The sequence below is a fragment of the Stegostoma tigrinum genome, chromosome 5, assembly GCF_030684315.1.
Source record: "Stegostoma tigrinum isolate sSteTig4 chromosome 5, sSteTig4.hap1, whole genome shotgun sequence".
In the NCBI taxonomy this organism is placed as follows: domain Eukaryota; kingdom Metazoa; phylum Chordata; class Chondrichthyes; order Orectolobiformes; family Stegostomatidae; genus Stegostoma; species Stegostoma tigrinum.
In genome coordinates this window covers 88,695,176-88,718,223 of record NC_081358.1, presented here as the reverse complement: position 1 = coordinate 88,718,223, position 23,048 = coordinate 88,695,176, and the positions used below count along the sequence as shown (strand labels likewise).

Genomic DNA, 23,048 nt, shown 5'->3' with positions numbered 1-23,048 from the left:
GACAACGAGCCACAAAATGGTGGGCCCTTCAAGGGTAGGCAGGAGGGTGACGAGACAGTCACGTTTTTGACTTTACACCTTCACCAGGTCAGTGGGAGGTAGGGGTTGCGCAGGGATTGGGCAGTGGTTGATGGGCCTGGTGAGGGGGATGTGATGGGTGGGGTCTAGTCAGGAGGAATGCATAACACATTCCCCCCACAATCACAGGAGTTCAGTGATTCCAGCTTGGTTTGCATTGAGGCATTTGTGCCAACAATTCTCTGTTGGATCACTAGATGGAGCAGCACACTATGAATAGGGCTGACATCATTCCCTTATTCAATTAGAAGATTGTTTCAGTTTCTTTTGAGGTAAAGTTCGGCAGAACATCAATGGATCTTTGACTGACAGGATCTAACAAGTAGTTTCCACAAGGCACCTTGAGGCAGTGGCCTGATTGGGATGAGAGAGTTGGTTCACTTAGTTGACTGGATGGTTGCTATGCAATGCACAGTGACAGCAATAGCATGGATTCAATTTCTGCTCAAACTAAGTTGCCACAAAAGTTTTGCCTTCTCAACCTCGCTCCTTGCCTGAGGCACCATGATCCAGTTGTCTCTCTCTCTCTCTCATTAAAGAGCGTTTCATAGAATCTGTGGAAGCAAGTCATTTAGCCCATCAAGTCCACAGCCACATCTGAAAAGCATCCCACTCATACCCATCCTGTGCCTGTAACCCTGCATTTCCCACGGCTAATCCACCTAGCCAGCACATTTCTGAACACTAAAGGGCAATTTAACATGGTCAATCCACCTAAACTGCACATCTTTGGACTGAGAGAGGAAACCACAGCATCTGGAGGAAACTCACGCAGACACAGGGAGAATCTGCAAACTCCACACAGACGGTCATCCAAGGGTGGAATCAAACCCAGGTCCCTGACACTTGAGGCAGCAATGCTAACCACTAAGCCACCACAACACCAGCTCTCTGGGGTTATGGTGGCTTTACTTAGGTAAGAGAAGCAAAGATATTAATTTTCTATAGCACACAAAGAATTCGGAAAATATATAATGAAGGAGACGTAAGAAGTTTGTAGATGAGAATAGTTAAGGTGAGTGGGTAAGTATTTGAGCAGATGGTGTATATTGTGGGAAAACATGGAATGCATTTTGTTAGGAAAAATGGAAAAGCAGAACATTATTTAAATAGAGAACAGCCGAGGAATCCCAAGGTGCAACAAGATCGAGATTTTCACATAAATGAGTCATAAAAAAAAGTTTGCAGGAGCAGTAAATAATCAAGAAGGTTAATGGGATACTAACCTTTGTTATGGAGGAATTGAAAAGTGAATCTATTATGCTTCGGTTATATAGGATGTTGATAAGATTACATCTTAAATGCTATGTGTAGTATTTCTGTCTCCTTATTTAAGGAAGGATGCAAATACACTGAAGGTGGTTCAGAGGATATTCACGAGATTGATGCCTGGAAAGAATGGGTTGTCTTGGCGGAAAAGGTTGGACAGACTGGGCTTGGTTCCAGTGGAGTTTAGAAGAGTGAGCGGTGACATAATTGAACTGCATAAGATCCTGAATGGTTTTGATAAAGTAGACATGGGAAGAATATTTCCTCTTGTAGGTGGGTCCAAAACTAAGAGGTACTGTTTTGAAATTAGGGATAACCCTTTTAGGGCAGAAATGAGAATTGTTTTGCTCTTAGTGAGCTGTGTGACATTATAACTGTCTGCCATAGAAGGTAGCAGAAGTGGGGTCATTGAGTATATTTAAGGCAGAGGTAGATGGATTCTCATTAGGCAGGAGAATGAATATATCTGATGTTTTTTCCATACCAAAGGTTTCCAGATTTCTCTAATTTACCTCCTGAAGTCTGATCAGCAGTAATAGGGAAGATATCGGTTGTTAAGAGAGTCCATCGCCAATGTATGTGCAACATCTAGGATGGCCTGTGGCCCCACGGGACTGTACCAATACCCAATGACATTGGCACTTATCACTGTGGCACTTGCTTTCTATGTATCCAATTCCATCCAGGGGTCCGCTTGAGCTATCTACAGGGTATTTCAGGCAGCTGGTCACTGCTGCCTTCAGAAGGTCACCAATGCTTAGGTCTAAAGGTCTGGAAGTTTCATGTAACTGATAACCTGGCAGAAAGGTCTGTTAGCCTCAGAGCCATTGCCAGCTTCCTGCAAGAGTAATCATCTGCACCCATGCAATTAAAGCTTTCTTGGAGCAGCCTGGAACCTTTGTAACCAGGAAGAATGCTACTCAATAATTGTGCACATGATCATCAAATCTCCAGGCAGACATCCTAGAAATTTGGGAAGGAAAAGACTTCCTCCCACTTCCTCAACTTCGGGAATGTCATTATCTTCAAGAATGGAGAAAAATTATGCTGTGGACGAATATCAACTTTGCTATTTCTGACAGAAAGGAAAAAAACGCAGCATTCTATTTAAACAGAGTGCAACTGCACAACATGGTAGTACAGAGAAATCTGGGTGTCTTCGAACATGAATCACAAAACATTAGAATGCAGAAAACAACCAGTGGTTATGAAGGCAAATGCAATGTTATTGTTAATTGCAATGGGATTGAAAAATGGGAGCAGGAAGGCTTGACACAGATGTGCAGGCTGTTTGTTGATAACAAATATGGAGCACTGCATGTAATTTTGGTCTGAAATAACAAAGTGTGGAGCTGGATGAACACAGCAGGCCAAGCAGCATCACAGGTGCAAGAAAGCTGACATTTCAGGCCTAGGCTCTTCTTCAGAAATGGGGTAGGGGAAGAGGATTCTGAAATAAATAGGGAGGGGGGAGGCGGATAGAAGATGCATAAAGGAGAAGATAGGTGGAGAGGAGACAGGTCAAAGAGGTGGAGGTGGACCCAGTAAAGGTGAGTGGAGGTGGGGACTTAGGGAGGGGATAGGTTAGTCCAGGGAGGATGGACAGGTCAGGGGGCATGATGAGGCTAGCGGGTAGGAGATGGGGGTGGGGCTTGAGGTGGGAGGAGGGGATAGATAGGAGGAAGGACAGTTTGGGGAGGTGAGGACAAGCTGGGCTGGTTTTGGGATGCAGTCGGGGTAAGGGAGATTTGGAAGCTTGTGAAGTCCACATTGATACCATTGGGCTGCAGGCTTCCCAAGCGAAATATGAGGTGCTGTTCCTGTAACCTTCAGGTGGCATCATTGTGGTAGTGCAGGAGGCCCAGGATGGACATGTCATCTGAGGAATGCGAGGGGGAGTTGAAATGGTTCGGACTAGGAGGTGCAGTTATTTGTTGCAAACCGAGCATAGGTTCCACAAAGCGGTCCCCAAGCCTCAACTTGGTTTCCCTGATGTAGAGGAGGCCAGAATGGGAACAGCGGACACAGTATACCACATTGGCAGATGTGCAAGTGAGCATCTGCTTGATGTGAAAAGTCGTCCTGGGGCCTGGCTGAGGGTAAGGGGGGAGGTGGAGGTGCAAGTATAGCACCTCTTGCAGCTGTAGGGAAAAGTGCCAGGTGTGGTGGGGCTGGAGGGGAGTGTGGAGCGGACAAGGGAGTCATGGAGAGATTAGTCCCTCTGGAAAGCAGATAAGGTGGGGAGGGAAAAATGTCTTTGGAGGTGGGGTTGGATTACAGATGGCGGAGGTGTGGGAGGATGATGCATTGGATCTGGAGGTTGGTGGGCGGGACGTGAGGATGAGGGGAATTCTGTTTTGGTTGTTATTGAGGGTAGAGGTTGTGAGGGATGAGTTGCAGGAAATGCGGGAGACACAGTCGAGGGCGTTCTCAACCACTGAGGGGGGAATTTGCCATCCTTGAAAAAAGAAGATATCTGAGATGTTTGGGAGTGGAATGCCTTATTCAGGGAGCAGATGCGGTGGTGTCAAAGGAATTGGGAATAGGGGATGGCACTTTTCAGGAAGGTGGGTGGGAGGAGGTGTATTCTAGGTAGCTGTGGGAGTCGATAGGCTTGAAATGGATATCAGTTTCCAGGTGGTTGCCACAGATGGAAACAGAGAGGTCCAGGAAGTGGAGAGAGGTATCAGAGATGGTCCAGGTGAACTTAAGGTTGGGGTGGAAGGTGTGGGTGAAGTGGATGAACTGTTCCAGCTCCTTGTGGGAGCATGAGGCGGCGCCGATACAGTCATTGATGTAACGGAGGAAGAGGTGGGGTTTAGGGCCAGTGTAGCTATGGCAAAGGGACTGTTCCACGTAATCTACAAAGAGGCAGGCATAGCTTGGGCCCATATGGGTACCCATGGCCACCCCCTTTGTCTGTAGGAAGTGGGGGGAATTGAAAGAGAAGTTGTTAAGGGTGAGGACGAGCTCAGCTAAGCGAATGAGTGTGTCATTGGAGGGGGACTGGTCGGGTCTGCAGGGATAGGAAGAAGCAGAGTGCGTTTAGGCCACGTGCATGGGACATGCAGGTGTGTGGGGACTGGACGTCCATGGTAAAGATGAGGTTCTTGGGACCAGGGAATTGGAAGTTTTGGAGGAGGTGCAGGGCATGGGTGCTGTCACGGACATCGGTGGGGAGTTCCTGGATCAAGGGGGATAGAATGGAGTCAAGATAAGTAGAGAAAGGTTCAGTGGGGCAGGAGCAGGTGGATACAATGAGCCGACCAGGGCAGTCAGGTTTGTGGATTTTGGGAGTGGGATAGAAACGGGTGGTGTGGGGTTGGGGAATGATTGGGTGGGAGGTCACCTGAAGTGATGAGGTTGTTGTCTGCCTATTTGAAAAATGATATAATTGCTTTCAAAGCAGTTCAATAAAGGTTCATTTTTGTAATTCCTCGGACTTACATTCCGAAGAAAGTTTGAATAGGGTAGGTATATTTATTGGAGTTGAGAAGAATAAGAGATGATTTGATTAAAACACAAAAGAACTTAAGGTGGCTGGTGGATACCCAGAGGATGGTTCCTCTTGTGAAGGAACCTAAAATTGGAGCACATAGTGTAAGAGTAAGAGGTCACTCTTTGAGACGTTATTTAGGAGAGTTTTGTTTCTCTCAGAAGGTTGTTTGAATGTTGAATTATCTTACCATAAGGTAGGGAGACAGAGACTTTAAATTTATTCAAAATTAAATCAAATAGGAAATTTATGGAACTGGGGCCACCAGCCAGATCAACCATGATTTTATTGAAAGGGGGACAAGCTCAAAGTGCTAAATGGTCTACTTCTGCTCCCAAGTATTATGTCCCTCTGGAAACTATTGAGGTTTTTTTCCCTCATGTCCATAGTAGGGGAAATTCTGGCATACCTTCACTTGATCAGCCTACTTTCTCTATCTGAGGAAATCATCCTAGAGACATGGTGTTGCTTTTGACCTTCCAGAGGATTTGTGGATTGAACTATCACAAAATGGATTTCCAAAAATTTCATCCTGCAAATGCTTCATGATAATATAATTGCAACAGTTTTGAGTGAGAGATCGGAAAAAGATGCCTTAAAAGTCAGGCTCAGGGTCAAGCAAGGCTGTACGAAAGCCCCCAATCTATTTACAATCTACCTAACATTGGCTGTTCACCTAATCAAAGATTGTTCTCAAAACTCAGAGCTAGTAAGAACTGCAGATAGTGGAGTCAGAGATAACACAGAGTGGAGCTGGAGGAACACAGCAGGCCAGGCAGCATTAGAGGAGCAGGAAGCTGATGTTTCAGGTTGGGACCCTTCTGCAGAAGTATTCTCTGGCGTGAGAACCTTTGATTAGCTGAAGGCAATCCTCATGGAAGAAACAGTGTTATCTACTCCTGACTTTACCAAATCTATTAAACTGGCAATGAAGCTCATAACTTGGAAATGGGTACAGTCTTGCTCCAACATAAATTATGGATCAAGAAACGAGTATGGGACCTTTCTAAGAAATTAAACTAGTATTAGAAAAAGTAAGCTATTGCAGAAAAGGAGAAATAGTGATTATTATTAGCTCTTCAAAATTTTGAAATATATGTTTGTCACCATTGCCAAGAACCACCAATTTACTCTAGCTATAGCCTACTGGATTTGTTGAAAAATGTGAAACTTGAAATGCATGGTTGGTTTAATGAAACTTACTAGTGGATTTCATATAAAAATAGTTCAAATTGTGGGGCACAACTATATATTATTATCGAGATAGCAGTTGTGTTGGGACAACTTAAGAATATGGAAAGAATATGTAAACTAACAGCATATAAATCCTGCATAAAGAATTACTGAGGAACACAACTGATGTAATTTCTTGTGTCTTATTGTTTTTATTCACTCATGGGATATGGGTGTTGCAGGCTGGGCCAGCATTTAGTACTCACCTCTAGTCACCTTTGGTGGTGAGTAGCCTCCTTAAACTGTTGCAGTCTATTCTGTGTAAGTCCCTCCGCAATGCTATTAGGTTTGGTATTTCAGGATTTTGATCCATTCACACTAAAAGAGCAGTGATAAATTTACAAGTCATGATGATGAGTGGCTTGGTGTGGGAGCTTGCAGACATGGTACTCCCATGTATCTGCTGCCTTCTTGTACTGCTCATCTAACTAATGCCTTTGGACTTCAGCTCATGGGTCTCTCTACAGCTCCCTGAGAACAAAAGATCAGACAGCGCCTCTTATTACACTCATCTAAAGGTGCATGTTTCTGCCATTCAGTCTGTGCATCTGCTAAAACTCCTGTATTTATATCCATTGAAATTCCAGTCTCCTGAGTAAGCTCCTGTTGGCTATGGAACCAATTCTAAGTCATTGCCTAATAGTCACTATCTATCAGTGGGTAGGTTGTATCACTGACTAAAAGTGAAAGGAACAACAATTTAATATTGTTAAATATTAAGTGCAAACGTGACTAGATTCTGGAGAGGCCAAGCCTTACAATTTCCTCAATTATGGAAGTCTAAGAGTTAAGTACGCTGCTACGTTGCACTGAGTCAAAGCTGATGGATGATCATTGTCAAGGTCTACCCACTTGACATGGCTGCTGATGCCAGCGAGAAACTCTCACACTGCAGCTTAAGAAAACTGCAACATTTGCCACACATCACTCTGGGCCACAATAGAACAGACAACCAGCCTACTAAAGATTACATTCTGTTGTCCAGACCACACCACTAGAGTTTGACAATAAGAACAGTATGGCCCAGTAAGGACTTCCAAGTCATTCACTGTGCTCTGCACAAACTGACACAGTAAAGAGGGAAAGCCTTGCATGGACATGGAGGAACTTCAGTCCTCATCTGACAAGTTGTTCTATGTGCAATTGCATTTAGTACTTACCATCATCCGCTGCCTAATCTGCAGTGAGACCATAAGATACAGGAGCAGAAGTAGGCCATTCAGCTCAATGAGTATGTGAAACCACTCATGGCTGATATGTTTCTTGGCCCCATTCTCCTGCCTTCCACTTGTATCCCTTGATCCCTTTTGTTTATACCTCTGTTCTTCCTACCAAAGTGCATAACCTCACACTTTCCCACATTATACCCCATCTGCCACTTCTTTGACCCACTCTCACAGGCTGTCTAATTCCTTTTTCAGACTTCCTGCTTCCTTAACACTATCTGTCCCTCCACCTTTGTGTCATTGAGTCATAGAGTCACACAGCATGGAAACAGACCCTTGGGTCCAACCAATCCATGCCAAACAAAATCCCAAACTAAACTAGTTTCAGCTGCCTGATCCTGACCCATATCCTCCCAAACCTTTCCTGTTCATGTACTTATCCAATGTATTTAAAGGTTGTAGTTGCTCCCACTGCAAATTTGCAATTTATTTAGTGCATCGCAGTGTCTCACCAAAACATTCAGAATACATTTGTACCAGAGGTTTTTGCTTCTGATAGGAAGTTCTGATTTTTGTTGCCGTGATTTTCAATGACCACACTACCTGCAACCTCTAGTGTTGCCTCTTTCACAGTTTGAAAGAACTGCAGGAACAGAGGAACCTGGGGTGCATGTGCATTAGTCTTTAAAGGTGGAAGGATTTACTGAGATATTAATTAGCATACATGTGGATTCTTGCACCTCATAAATTGAGGTATTGAATACACAGCCAGGAAAGGTACGCTGAATATTTATAAAACTCTAGTTACATTGTAACCCAAGAACAAGAGTGGGACCTTCTGCCTATTGAACTGCCCTGCATTTAATGTGGTCATGGTTGATTGAATACTTCAATGCCTTTTCCTACCACATCTCCTTAACCCTGGGAGGGTACTGGTAATCAGAAATGGATAAATCTCTGCTTTAAACATACTGAAAAACTGAGCTTCCATAGACCTTTGTGTAGAACATTCCACAGGTTCACAACCCTTTCAGCAAAAGAAAACTCCAGTCAGCTTGGACCAAAGTGGCATCCCCTTATTTTAAAATTATTTCCTCTGGTTAGGCCCAAATGAAAGAACTGTATCCAATTCTAGTCAGTATATTTTAGGGGAGAAGTAAATGTCCTTAGCAGGTTTTTGAGGGGATTTACCAAGATGGTTCCAGGAATGCAGAGTCTTAGGTATAACATTAGATTTAAAAGACTTGTGAGGGTGTTAGAAGCAGAGACAATGACTTCAAAAGGGAATTGGATAGACAATTGAAAGAAATAAGCATGCAGGGCTCTGGGTAATCAGTGGAATGATGTGATTGATTGGCCTGTTTTATAAGGAGCCTGCAAGGTCTCAATGGGTCAAAGGATCTCCTGCTGTGTCACAAGTGATTTGGTGACTTCAAGATTTATTCAAGAAGTTGTAACTCTTCACAATTGTCTAATACCAGAAAAAAAAGGAGATATGTTTTGGTGGCACAGAAGATATAGTTGACATTTTTTTTTTCCTTTGTGTTTTCCTATGATTTAAAGTCATAGAGCTGTACAGCATGGAAACAGATCCTTCAATTCAACTTGTTCATGCCAACCAGATATCCTAAATTAATCTAGTTCCATTTGCCAGCATTTGGCCCAAATCTGTCTAAACCATTCCTAGTTATGTATACCCATCCAGATGCCTTTTAAATTCTGTAATTGGACCAGCTTCCACCATTTCCTCTGGCAGCTCATTCCATACAGGCAACACCCTCTTCGTGAAAAGGTTGCTCCTTAGGTCACTTTTAAATCTTTCACCACTCACCTTAAAACTATGCCCTCTAGTTTTGGACTCCCCTATCCTATGGAAAAGACCTTGACTACTCACGCGATCCATGCCCGTCATGATTTCATAAATTTCTATAATGTCATCCCAGGGAAAATAGCTCCAGTCTATTCAGCATCTTACAATGGCTCAAACACTTCAAACCCGACACCATCCTTGTAATTCTTTTCTGAACGCTTCCAAGTTTCACAGAATCCTTCTTATAGCAGAGACCAGAATTGAATGCAGCATTCCAAAAGTGGCCTAACCAACGTCCTGTAAAGCTGCAAAATGACATCCCAACTTCTGCACTCAATGCACTGACCAATAAAGGAAAGCATACTAAATGCCTTATTCACAATCCTACTACCTGCAACTCCACTTTCGAGGAACTATGAACCTGCACTCCAAGGTCTCTTTGTTCCAACACTCCTCAGGACTTTATGGTTAAATGAACAACTGCATCTCCCAAACGACGTGCAACAATGATGCCACCCGAAGGCTGCAGGAACAGCAACTCATATTCCACTTGGGAACCCTGCAGCCTAATGGTATCAAGGTGGATTTCACTAGCTTCAAAATCTCCCCTCCCCCCATTGCATCCCAAAACCAGCCCAGCTCATCCCCGCCTCCCTAATCTGTTCTTCCTCTTACCTATCCCCTCCTCCCACCTCAAGCCACACCTCCATTTCCTACCTACTAACCTCAACCCGTCCCCTTGACCTGTCTGTCCTCCCAGGACTGACCTATCCACTCCCTACCTCCCCACCTACACTCACCTCTACAGGCTCCATCCCCACTCGTTTAACTTGTCTGTCTCCTCTCCACCTATCTTCTCCTCTATCCATCTTCGATTCACCTCTCCCCCTCTCCCTATTTATTTCAGAACCCTCTCCCCATCCCCCTTTTCTGATGAAGGGTCTAGGCCCGAAACGTCAGCTTTTGTGCTCCTTAGATGCTGCTTGGCCTGCTGTGTTCATCCAGCTCCACATTTTGTTACCTCACGTTCTGCCCTGATTTGTCTTTCCAAAATGCATCACCTCAAATATACCTAAATTAAGCTCCATCTGCCATTCCTCAGCCTGTTAGTTCATCTGATCGAGGTCCCATTGTACACTGAGGTAACCTTCTTCACTGTCCACTACACCACCAATTTTGGCGTCATCTGCAAACTTACTAACCATACCTCTCATGTTCACATCCAAACCATTTACATAAATGACAAAAAGCAGTGGACCCAGCACTGATCCTTGTGGCACACCGCTGGTCACAGGCTTCCAGTCTGAAATGCAACTCTCCACCAACATCCTCTGTCTCCTACCTTCAAGTGTATTATTCTGAGATGTCAAATCTCAGTTTCCACATCAGTGACACATTGTGCAGATGCAAAGCGTTTTTCCTTGGCTAACCATTTTGATTTCAATTTACAGGAACGAACTGGTTTGTATAAGTGGGCTGATGTTGCTCTATGCTTCAGTAAAAATCTTCAGCTTCATATTTATGAGTGTGGGCTTATTTCATGCCCTCTTCTTGATCTGATTGAGCGAGTCAATTTATTTGCTTTGGGAACATCTAGTCATGTCGATTTCACGCAGGTTTAGGTTTCTTCTGTCTATGTGTTCTCAAATTGATGGACATCTGCCAGGATATGGATGTTTTGCTCTCTTTTCCTTCTCATCTCAGTTCCTGAAAACTCATTTATCATCCTCTTTTCTCACTGGGTATATCCTTCATCCACAAGCTCTGCAGTGTGATCCATTAAAAGGATACTTCTATTTGACTGTGAACTCTTGTGCTCATCCACAAGCTCACATAATTCTCTGTTGTGAATTAGTTTGTCGCTCTTCGTCAATCCTCCTGCCTTCATTTTGCCTTAGCTGAATACCCATGTAGGGGGCCAGAATATTCATCTGTATACTCATAGCTTTGTGTTCTGGCTGTGTCCTTTCCAATCAACTTTTTTTGTACGTCAGAGTGTGTATAGCCCCAAATAAGTTGATCTATCAGCTTTTCATGCATTTCCAAAAATTTACATTTTCATGCTATATTTTTCAATGTGGGCTCTTGCCTCAGGCTGTGAAATTTATATTGTAGGATCCATTGATTTGACTTTGGCTGGTGATGCGTGGTGCATTTTTCAAATATTTCATCTCGGTTTTTACAGTAGTCTTCACTCAGTTCACAGCTGTTAAAAGAAATTTAACTCTTTCTCTTGTGTAATTGACACTTTCTTCTTCACAGGTGACTTTTAGAAAGCTTTTGAATATGACTGCACTTTTGTTTAAATTTCTCAAATGCCTGTCTAACACCGTCAACCTCCCAATTCTTCATGATCTGGAGCAGTGTGTTCATTTCCACAGAAACAAATGTTGATTCCATACAATTCATTCTGCTTTTTCTCTCTCTCAGTCACTAAGTTGGGATAATCGTTTGTATAATCTAATTCAGCACCAAGTCCATTTGAATTCTTGTTGTATTTAAACCCACAGTCACTATTACCGTCTTCTGATTCTCTTAACTTCAGAATAATCAGAGTTTTTAACTCAAAATGCTGGAACTTCATTGCTCACATGTCTTACAGCTCTCCATGTAGCTGGTGGACTGATACACTGTTGCTCAACAGCTGATTGCCGCGCAGTTGTAAAAGTGACACCACAGATGTACATTCAATGATGAAATCTGTAGTTTCAAAGGGAAACTGCAATATGAAATTGAGAAAAGAAATTGAGCCTCCAGCTTCTAAAGACACTGAGACTGAGACTGAGATTGAAAACCAAAGTTTCTGATGAGTTTGGAAACGGTGGAAGCCATATTAGGAGGAATTAGGGCCAAAAGAACTTGGACAATGATCCCAGTGGTTCAATACAGGTAGGCTAAAGAAAAAAAGAGAGGATGGATCCAGAGGCTGAGAATAGGAAAACATTCAAATTCTGTTGCTGTTCTTGTTAACTGAAGATAAAATTGGTGACTCTATGCCACTCAGACCACCACAAGCAAAATTAAAGACATTTTGCAGAGGTGTGTCATTTCTGGTGAAAACCCTGACTGTAGAACATGGATTGGTTGTGCATTGCTTTTGCCTAGGGATTAGGATAAATTTTGGAAGAAGTGGTACTGAATTATTTGTAAGAAAGAATTTTGAAAGGCTTTGTTTGAGATTACTAACATATATGCTGAGTGGACTGCCAGGCCAATTTATAAGATCTATCTTACTGGCACTTGCTTTTAAAGGGAGAAGTTCCAATTTATAATTGACTACAATTTCCCTATTAATGCATGTTTAAATTACATTAATTCTGGGTTTTAGCATATAGGTGGTTACCTATCATAGTATCTATTGTTTATTTTGTTTGACTCCAGCATAATAAAAATTCTTTGTTTTACACTATGGAATCATGTGGCTTCATCATTTCAATAACTAACTGGGATTTCAGATTTCCATTTTTAAAAAAGTTACCAATCTCTACCAAGATTATAATGCTCTTAATGTATAATATAACTGTATAATACAATTATATATTGATAGGCTCTAGTTTTTCTGTTTCCCACAAGTGGAAACTCTCTCTCTGTCCACTCTCCACATAATTATATAATTGTAAAGACCTCTCCTAAGTCATCCCTCAGCTTTTTGCTTCAAAAGGAAAAGAGACCCATCCCGTTAATCCATTCCTTAAAACGTCTCAGTTGGTACCATTCTGAAACATCTTCATTTGCATTCTCTACATCCCATTTATAGAATGTAGGCCAGAATTGGAGGCAATACACCAATTGGAAGGTAATTAATAAAATAAGCCCGAATTGATGTTTTTATTATACTTCAAACATTAATGTCAATGCTACAATGAACATTGCTTAAAAACACAAACGTTCCCTGAAAGTATACCTGGTTATAAAGAACATACTGAGACATGTAAAAGTTTTACACAAACGCTGTTTGTAAATTTGAAACTCTTGAGATCAAAGGAGCAGCAGCAGCATGGATAGAAAATCATGTAAGGGACAGAAAATAGAAAAAATGCTTAATAATTGTTTTTTAGATTGAAGAGAGTTACACAGTGATGTCTCCCACTGATCAGCATCAAGACCACTGCTGTACAAAATATACGTTAAAGATCTGGAGTTGGGTATACAGGTGTACGTCTCCAATATTCAAAACTTGCAGATGTCACAAAACTCTGAAATGTGTTCAACGGTGAGAAGAATTGTGGCAGGCTTCAGGAGCACATAGGCTTGTGAACTGTCAGACAAATGAAACAATGTAATACAGATAAATGCAAAGAAATCCATTTTGCAGAAAGAGTTAGAAGTGGAAACATAAAGTAAGCAGAACAATTTTAAAAGGGCTGGCAAAACAGAAACACCTGGGAGTGGATATGCACAAATCTTTGAAGATAGCAGTCCGAATTCTTCAAAGAAGTGCTTTGAATTCAAGGAAAATAGTACTTAAAAATCACTACAGCACAGCATTACTGAAAATATTCTCTCTTCTAATTCCTTTTTCAAAGCTCGAATTGAATCTTGTTTCCACCCCCATTAAAGGCAGTGCATTCCAGATCCTAACCATTTGCCTTAAGAAACAGCTTTTCCTCAGGTTATTTTGGTAATCACCTTAAAACAATATCCTGCAGTTCTTGACACCACTTGTGCCAAAAAAATAGTTTATCTCTCTTAACTCTTTTACTTTGTAAAAGAGGCACTGAGTACATGACAAAGGAAATTATGTGCTAAATAAATCACTGATTAGGTCTGAACTGGAGTACTGTACTCATCTCAAACCAACATATTTAGGAAGGATAGCAATAACTTTTTTTTAAAATGGGAGGAAACTTAATAGAATGGTGTGAGCAAGGTGGAATTTAGAGAGGAGAGACAACAGAAGCTTGCATATTGTCCTTATAACTGCAAGAATTAATGAGAATCAATAAAGGTGTTCCAATTTTGAAGGGGTTGATAAATAAATGTGAAGAAACTGTTTGCAGTGGCAGTAGGCTCTGTAATCACAAATCATATATTCAAATGAACATTTTTCGCTGCCAAGTTCTGGAATGCACTGCTTGAAAGTGTGATAGAACCTGATTGGGCATTACTTCTTAAAATGGAATTGTTAAATTTTTGAAGGGAGAAAATGTGCAGGGCTATAGAGAAAGGGCAAGGGAGTGAGACCACCACAAACACAAAATATTGCAGATGGAGGAAATTAAAACAGAAAATGCTGGAAACAGAGTTAATGCCTCAGGTTGATAACAATCTTTCAGTCCCATTCTGATGATGGGTCGTCATCAACAAAAAATATCATCTCATTTTCTTTTCATAGAAGCTGCCAGATCTGCTGAATATTTCCAGCCTTTGACTAATTGAATAGATCTTTCTGAGCACAAGCACAAGCATAGTAGATATGACTCCTTGTGTGCTACGCCATTCTATGATTTGGCTGGTTTGTGATCACACTTTTATCTGATAAAATATAAACATATAACAGGTACACAAAAAATCCATTTAGAGCATCATGTCCACCCCATATGGACATGATTTAATCAAATATGCCTTTCCTCACCCACAATCATGTACATATCTGCACATATGTATTGATTCCTCTTTTCTTTAGAGTATTTAGATAAAATTGTACTCTAACAAAGAAGGCATACCACAACTGGCCTTCTTTTGGGCATCCTTAATATCATTCCATAATTCCTCTCTTGTCTCTGATGTAGCTGAAAAATGTGAGACAACATAATCTGATTCTCCTACTTGGTCTGCCATTCCCTGAGGAAAAGCTTTCAGGTTCCACTTAGGATGTTGGAATCAAAGGAGGGAAGGAAGAATAGATGTTGGCTTTAAACCTTTTCTGAAAGAGGAATACATGACTTTCTTTTCCTAAAAATACCCCACATATTCTTGGAGTCCAACACTGGAGAACAAAGGAGTCTGGTCTTCGTTGTATGCACTTAGCACCTTAGGTGAGAATAAATATCTTCTAGGAAACTTTAGCCAATTCGTCTAGAAAATAATTTTTAGTAAACAATTATGATAGTTGCAGAGACAGCTATAAACTGGTGTCCTTTGATTTCTTTTTTGTGGTTAAACACCACAAAAAGCACTGAAAAAGACATTGTGTTGGTATCTACAGACATGTCCAACAGGACACACATTAATAATTCAAATGGAATAAATGCAATGTATCTGAGCATGTGCATCTTGAATTTTATGCTCCAATTTCAATTCATCAGCAGAGGCAAAAAAAGAAAAAATTCTGTTGTAGATAAAACACGGCAGTTACTCTAAGCAGAAACTCATGCATTTTCATTCTCACAAAAACTGGATCACTAATTAGTTAACGTTAAAACTGAACAATGGATTGCAAATTTTGGAAATATGTCATCTGCAAATAGTCCATTCTTTATCATTGCGAGTTCCTTAAAACACAACCTAAAACATATGTTATTTCCAGTTCATGAAGTCGATCTTCAATTTCTTCATGTTGCTTCGTTATATTGCTCATGGAATTGCTATCCCATAGAACTGATGACCTGATTCATTGAAACATTTGTACGAACAAAGCAAGGCTCGGATGGGAACAACGTGAACAGGACTAACTATGCTAATTTTCTGAAAAATAAGAAAAGGAATATAAATCACAAAACAATATGATAAATTTTATGTCTACAGCAAAACAGACTTATATTAAATCAAAAGTATATATTACAGAAAATTTTCGCTTGAATTATTAAAACACTTATAATGAAGTAAAGTTTGTCAAACATAATGTAGTGAGACAGATTCATATTATGATGTCAATGATGATTAGAATAGTATAAAATTTGTATGTTTGTTACGTTCTCGTTCTGTTTCAATTTCTCACCCCCAGGTATATATCCACAATTTTATCATCATATTAAAACCTTAAAAAGATTCTGGATGCGAGTTTGCTCACTGAGCTGGAAGGTTCATTTTCAGACGTTTCGTCACCATTCTAGGTAACATCATCAGTGAGCCTCCGATGAAGCGCTGGTGTTATGTCCCACTTTCTAGTTATCTGTTTAGGTTTCCTTGGGTTGGTGATGTCGTTTCCTGTGTTGGTGATGCCATTTCCTGTTCTTTTTCTCAGAGGATGGTAGATAGGTTCCAAATCAATGTGTTTGTTGATGGAGTTCCGGTTGGAATGCCATGCTTCTAGGAATTCTCGTGCGTGTCTCTGTTTGATTTGTCCTAGGATAGATGTGTTTCTCAATCAAAGTGGTATCCTTCCTCATCTGTATGTAAGGATACTAGTGATAGTGGATCATGTCTTTTTGTGGCTAGTTGATGTTCGTGTATCCTGGTGACTAGCTTTCTGCCTGTTTGTCCAATGTAGTGTTTGTCACAGTTCTTGCAAGGTATTTAAAAAGATGTAAAGTGGCCACTGGTTGACAGATGCAATGACTCTGAATTTCGCCAGACCAACCATTTTGGCGAAGTTCCAAAGGTAGCTTTGGTTACCTTCACTGCTGAACTCCCTAAAGTATGTCAAATCAGAAGCATATTATTCAGATATAGTTTAATACCTAGTTAGTAAGCAAAGAAGCAGAGCCAGTTCATCCCTGCTGACCGAAAAGCTTAATCGCTCAGGGCATCGTATCTAGAACTGTAATGATTGAGGAATCTTGCCCTGAGATAGTCATAACATTATATATTGGGAAAAAAAATTCTTGAAATATAGGGGCTCAAATTTATGTGAATTATTTGCCTGGTATCTTTCCTCACAAGATGGTCTCTATTTTTGCACTATCAAATTCGATCTTAATGATAATGACTCAGATATGCTCCTGACAATCTAAACCTGCATGATCAAAATACCAGTTCATATACACCTTAACTAGTAATCAATTGTAAAGGTGAAATCTGGATCATAGACATGGATGGAAACACAGGCTTCATTAAATCAACAAATGGACAAAACAAGTGGTCAGATGTGTTGAATAATTACAGCACAAATTCAGCCAGTGGTGTCTGTGCTGGCCCTCCAAAGGAACTCTTCACCTAGAGACACTCCATCCCTTTCACCATAGACCCACACATTCTTCTTTTTCAGACAATAATTCAATTCTCTCTTCATACTTCCAGGAAGTTCATTCCACATTCCAACCACTCACTACACAAAAAAGTTGTCACATTGCATTTGTTTAAGGTCTTTAAATCTGAGCCGTTTTATTTTCAATAATTACACCAGTGATTAAGAAGAGAAAGAAATGTTGTTGTGCCTTCTTGACCGTTGCATCTACTTAGGAAATGCAGGGCAGGTTGTCAGTTACCATCAATCCGAGAACTCGGCGCTCTCCATACTCACAACCTCAGTACCGTTGATGTATATGGGGGGCATGTTCTCCTCCTTTCTTTCTGAATTCAGTGACCAGTTCTTTAGTTTTGCCGACATTGAGAGCGAGGTTGTTCTCATTGCACCACATCACCAAGCCCTGAATCTCCTTTCTGCATTTTGGATGTGTTGTTAGATATCCATCCTACTATTGGCATCATCAGCAAATTTATAGATGGAGTTCGTTCAGAATTTGGTAATACAGTTGCACATGTACAGACAGTACAGTAGGGGGCTGAGGACGCTTCCTTGGGCAGCTCCAGTGTTGAGTGTTATTGTGGAGGAGGTGCAGTTACCTATCTTCACTGATTGTGTCGCAGAAACCTGGGGATCCAGTTGCAGAGGACAGAGCTGAGACCAGCCTGGACAGGATAATGATGTTGAAGGTGGAGCTGTAGTCAATGAGCAGGAGTCTGACGTAGATGTCCTTATTGTCCAGATGTTCCAGGGATGGATGCAGGGGGAGGGATATGGTATCTGCTGTGGACCTGTTATGTTATTAGGCAAATTGTAGGGGTCAAGGCAGGCTGGAAGATGGAGTAGATGTAGGCCGTGACCAGCCTCTCGAAGCACTTCATGATTATTGAGATCACAGCCACTGAGCGGTACTCAGTAAGGCATATTGCATGTGCTTTCTCAGGCACAAGGATGATGGTGGTTTTCTTGAAGCAGGTGAGGACTTTGGCTTGGAAGAGGGAGACGTTGAAGATGTAAGCGAATACCTCCGCCAGTTGGTCCGCACAGGATGTGAGTACTCGGCCGGGGACACCACGCAGGCCTGTTGCTGTTGTTATTCTGTTTGAATCTCCTTGAGATTCCCAGCAAACAATCCCAATCAAAAACACTGCTTAAAAAGCTTATCAGGCTTTATTAATAGGGCAGTAAATTATATCAATATTTTGTCATATTAATATTAAATCTGCAGAGTTCTGTCGAGTTCATGATTTAGGCCGGTACTTCAAGGTGGTTTCAACATTTAATTCGGCACCAAACTTATTTTCATTTAAAAAAACTAGCCAAGGGCCAAGAGATTCCAGGTAAATCCATTCTTTCCTGAGCCTGGAACAGGCCACAGCCTATCCACAGTCTGTGCTCCCTTTGATGTGAAATCCACATTAAAGTAAGACCCCATTTTACCAAAAACAAATGCAAATGGAAATTTATGGAGAAAGCCAGGACTCAAAGGAAGTTTGCTAGTCCCAAAAAGTGCAAAGATTGGCTGTTTTAAATATCTGCTGGGTAGCAACCAGAATTTCAGATGGACAGAATGCAATCAGGAGGAATATAAGCAGTGGTTGGTACTGGCTGCAACTTAATTCAAAACTTTAAGAAGTCTTACCACTCATTCCAACTCCACAATAAGGTAAGCAAAAAATCCCACTTATCTCTAGAAGGGAACATCTAGCAGTAACTTAAAAACACTGTATTTACTACCACACATCTAAGAATACTGACACACGCCGCAGTCAGTGAATAATAAATTGTTTAGCAAGAGCTTCCACCAAATCCCCAATTTGCAAGTTTAAAGAGTCTAATATCTATTTCATTGATGACCCCTGAATATCTATTTGGAGAAGTACTTACAGAATGGAAAGTGATGCACTTCCAGTACAAATTATATATAAACATAAGATCTGCCATATTGAAAACATAGTTAATGTAACTTGGAATTTTTGTAAGCTTCTATGCTACATTCAGTTGTCTGGATGGCTGATTTGTGATGCAAAGTGATGCAACAGCATAGGTACAATTCCCATACTAGCTAAGGTTACTATAAAGGATGCTCCTTCTCACTTCTTCTTTCGCCTGATGCATGGTGACCCTCAGGTTAAAACCTCCACCAGTTGACTCTCTCTAATGTGAGAAGAGCCCTATGGTCTGGTAGGACTATGGCATCTTCATAGTTATTGTATTTTTTTAATCCTGGTATTCATCCAAATCCTGCTCATTTCATTCTGCATATATGTACATTATTGTTAATTAAAACAAAATATTTACCCTTGCTAGATCAACAAAGCTCACACATTCAAGCCAGGTGTTCAGAAAGCTACTTTTACATACAGCGCATAAGCTTGCATGATCCAATATTTTTCTTGCTTCTGGATAATGTTCAAGAGCTTTGGTGAGTGAATTACCACTCGGTCCATTCAAGATATATCGTGCTGCAATTTCCTTCAAATTGAAAACAGAATATACAGTAAGGTAAGCAACATTGGAATGGCATTGGTATTTTGAAAAAAAAAGCATCAGAATCCAAGTCAAATTATATAAGTGATAGTTTTAATTCATGATTTAAATTCATAATGGGGTGGGGGGTTGTTGTTGTAAGAAATGGAAATACTACATTAAGAATAAAGATCTCTGCTGATTTCATTAAATAACAAATGAGATAAAATGGATTGGATATTTTGATGCTGACCTATATAACGTAGAAAGTTCATATTGAAATCAACACTTGTACTGAGATAGCTGATCTTAGTGAAGCAGTCACTGATACAGGATGAAGAATCTCCTCTAGAATAGGTAAGGGTGTAAAATCAACCAGAGTTTTTATTTTCAGTTGTTACCTAGTAATTCTCAGAGTGAAAGGGCCAGGCTTTATTTGATGCCTGCACATTTAGGTAACCTATTAATTATGGTTGCCAACTTTCTTTACATATATTCTTTGAAATATTCAAATATCTGCCAAACAAATAATATTTTATCCATGGTCTCAATTCCTTTTAACAAATAGCCAAAAATATTTTGAAAAATAGCAAAATATTTATCCAATTGAGTTATATCTTTGCAGCGCCTTCACTTTCTGGAGTTTTATGCATTCATTTTGTGGGATGTGAGTATCGCTGGCTGGCCAGCATTTATTGTCTGTCCCTAGTTAACCTTCAGAAGGTGGTATTGAGCTGCCTTCTTGAACTGCTGCAGTCCACAAGCTGTGGGTGACCCACAAAGCCCTTGGGGAGGGAATTCCAGGATTTTAGCCCAGCAGCAGCAAAAGAATGGCAATATGTTTCCAAGGCAGGATAGCGATTGGCTTGGAGGGAAACTTGAAGGTGGTGGTGTCCCCATGTATCTGCTGCCCTTGCCCTTCTAAATGGAAGTGGTTGTGGGTTTGGAAGGTGCTTTATAAGAAGCCTTGGTGAATTTCTGCAGTGCATCTTGTAGATAGTACACACTGCTCCTACTGAGCATTCGTGGAGGAGGGAGTGGATGCTCGTGGATGCAGTGTCAATCAAGCGGGCTGCTTTGTCCTGGATGGTGTCGAGCTCACAGAGTGTTGTTGAGGCTGCACTCATCCAGGCAAGTGGAGAGTATTCCATCACACTTCTGACTTGTGCCATGTAGATGGTGGACAGGCTTTGAGGAGTCAGGACATGAGTTACCTGCCATGGTATTCCTAACTTCTGACCTGCTCTAGCAGCCACTGTGTTTATGTGGAGAGTCCAGTTGAGTTTCTGGTCAATGATAATTCCCAGAATGTTGAAGTGGTGGATTCAGCGATGGTAACACTGTTGAATGCCAAGGGGCGGTGGCTAGATTGTCTCTTATTCATCATCATCATAACCTGGCATTTATGTGGCATGAATGTTAGTTATCGCTGGTTTATTGTCAGGGTCTATATCCAGTGTCTCCAACCATTTCTTGATATCACATGAAATGCATCGAATTGGCTGAAGACTGGTAGCTGTCGTGCCGGGGACCATCGAAGGAAGCCTAGATGGTTCATCCACTTGGCATTTATGGCTGAAGATTGCTGCAAAAGCTTCAGTCTTATCTTTTGCACTTATGTGCTGGGCTCTTCTATCTTCGAGGATAGGGATATTTGTGGAGTCTCCGCCTCCAGTGAGTTGTTTAATCGTCCACCACCCGTCACAACTGGATGTGTAGAGCTTACATCTGATCCGTTGATTATGGGATTACTTAGCTCAGTATATCACTTGCTACTTATGCTGTTTGGCATGCAAGTAGTCCTGTTTAGTGGCTTCACCAGGTTGACACCTCATCTTCAGGTATGCCTGGTGCTGCTCCTGGCATACCCTCCTGTCCTATCCATAGAACCAGAATTGATCCCCTGTCTTGATGGTAATGATTGAGTGGTGGATATGCCAGACCATGAGGTTACAAATTGTGCTGGAGTACAATTCTACTGCTGTGGATTGGCTACAGTGCTGCAATGATGCCCAGTCTTGAGTTGCTAGATCAGTTCAAAGTCTGTCCCATTTAGCATGGTGATCGTGCCACACAACATGATGGACATTGTACTCAATGTGAAGACGGGACTTGTGATGGGGCACTGACTACATCAACTCAAAAAAATAGCCACTTTACAGACATACTATACAGCCGCCAATACTGGTGGAAGTACACTTGTGCATGAGTCAGATTGCCATAGTAGCAATGGGCACAGAATATGGTCTGGGTGAGGGACTTTAGTGTCCATCACAAAGCATGACTTGATAGCACCATCATAGACTGAGTTAGCCTAGTCCTAAACGACATAGGCACTAAACCTGGTTGGAGCAGGTGAAAAATCATACTTGTCCTTGTTCTCCCAAAATCTGCAGCAGATGTACCCAAAAGTACCATTAGAACTGATTGCCGCCAGTTATGGTAAAGGCTTAAAAATGAGATGTAAGCTACAACACAAGACTATTTGTATGTCAAATAGAATAAGTAGCATGAAAGACAGGGTTAAAGGAGCCCACAACCAGCATATCAGATCTTACATTGCCAAATGGTCAGGGCAACTAGGGATGGGAAACATCGTTAGATAAGCCAGCCATACTCATATCATGTGACTGAATAAATAAAAGTGAGACTTGGTGTTAGCTGAGCAGGGAAGCAGACCGCAAATTTGTTTGTATCCAAATTTCAAATTTCTTGATCAGATGGTCAGAATGCAAATGACAACATGTTTTCACGTTTACAGAGTTAACATCTTGAGTCCAATATGATTCTTTTGCAAGATTAGGCATATTGGACTTGAAGTGGTAACTGTTGCCTATTTTACAAGTGCTGGCAGGTCAGATAAATTTATTTATTTTTTTGTTCAACTTCAGAGAGTTGGGCTGAAACTTACGATATTACAGATTATACGCAATTTTCATCTGGTTTCGTGGAATGTTTCTCTATGCAAGATCTAGTGACTTGTCTCACGCTATCATTACAAACGTATCTCATTAACTTCTTACCATGCCACAGGCATCTGCTTAACAATGTGGAAAATTGGTCAGGTATGTCCTGTACATGAAAAGTAGGAAAACTCCAAGCCAGCCAATTACCACCTCATCAGTCTACTCTCGATCTTCAGTAAAGTGATGGAAGGTGTCATCAACAGTGCTGTCAAACAGGACCTGCTCAGCAATAATCTGCTCAGTGATACCCAGTTCGGGTTCCACCAGGGCCACTCAGCTCCTGGCCTCAGGCAAGGACAGAAGAGCTGAATTCCAGAGGTACGGTAAGAGTGTCAGCCTTTCACATCAAGGCCCCCAAGCAAAATTGGAGTCAATGGGTCGCAGGGGCAAATATCTATTGACTGGAGTCATACCTGTCACATTGGAAGATGATCATAGGTGTTGAAGGTTAATCATCTTAGCTTCAGGGCATCTTTGCAGGAGTTCCTCAGGG

At 41.3% G+C, this 23,048-nt stretch overlaps 1 protein-coding gene and 1 long non-coding RNA gene across 6 annotated transcripts in view; one reads left to right on the top strand and one right to left on the bottom strand.

The window, feature by feature from the left end:
- LOC132209590 (uncharacterized) overlaps window positions 1–23,048 on the top strand; it is a 375,703-nt gene that overhangs the window by 341,893 nt on the left and 10,762 nt on the right. The window lies entirely within an intron of this gene.
- lrrc69 (leucine rich repeat containing 69) overlaps window positions 12,872–23,048 on the bottom strand; it is a 67,469-nt gene continuing 57,292 nt past the window's right edge. For 3 of the 5 annotated variants that reach the window (XM_048530110.2, XM_048530113.2, XM_048530115.2), the window contains 2 exons: window positions 19,422–19,595; window positions 12,872–15,679 (listed from right to left, as the gene is read on the bottom strand). In XM_048530110.2, coding sequence (XP_048386067.1) covers window positions 15,569–15,679; window positions 19,422–19,595 — 285 coding nt within the window. In that variant the 3' untranslated portion in view covers window positions 12,872–15,568. The remainder of the gene's footprint in view (window positions 15,680–19,421; window positions 19,596–23,048) is intronic. The other 2 variants (XM_048530111.2, XM_048530114.2) reach the window with 2 other exon arrangements.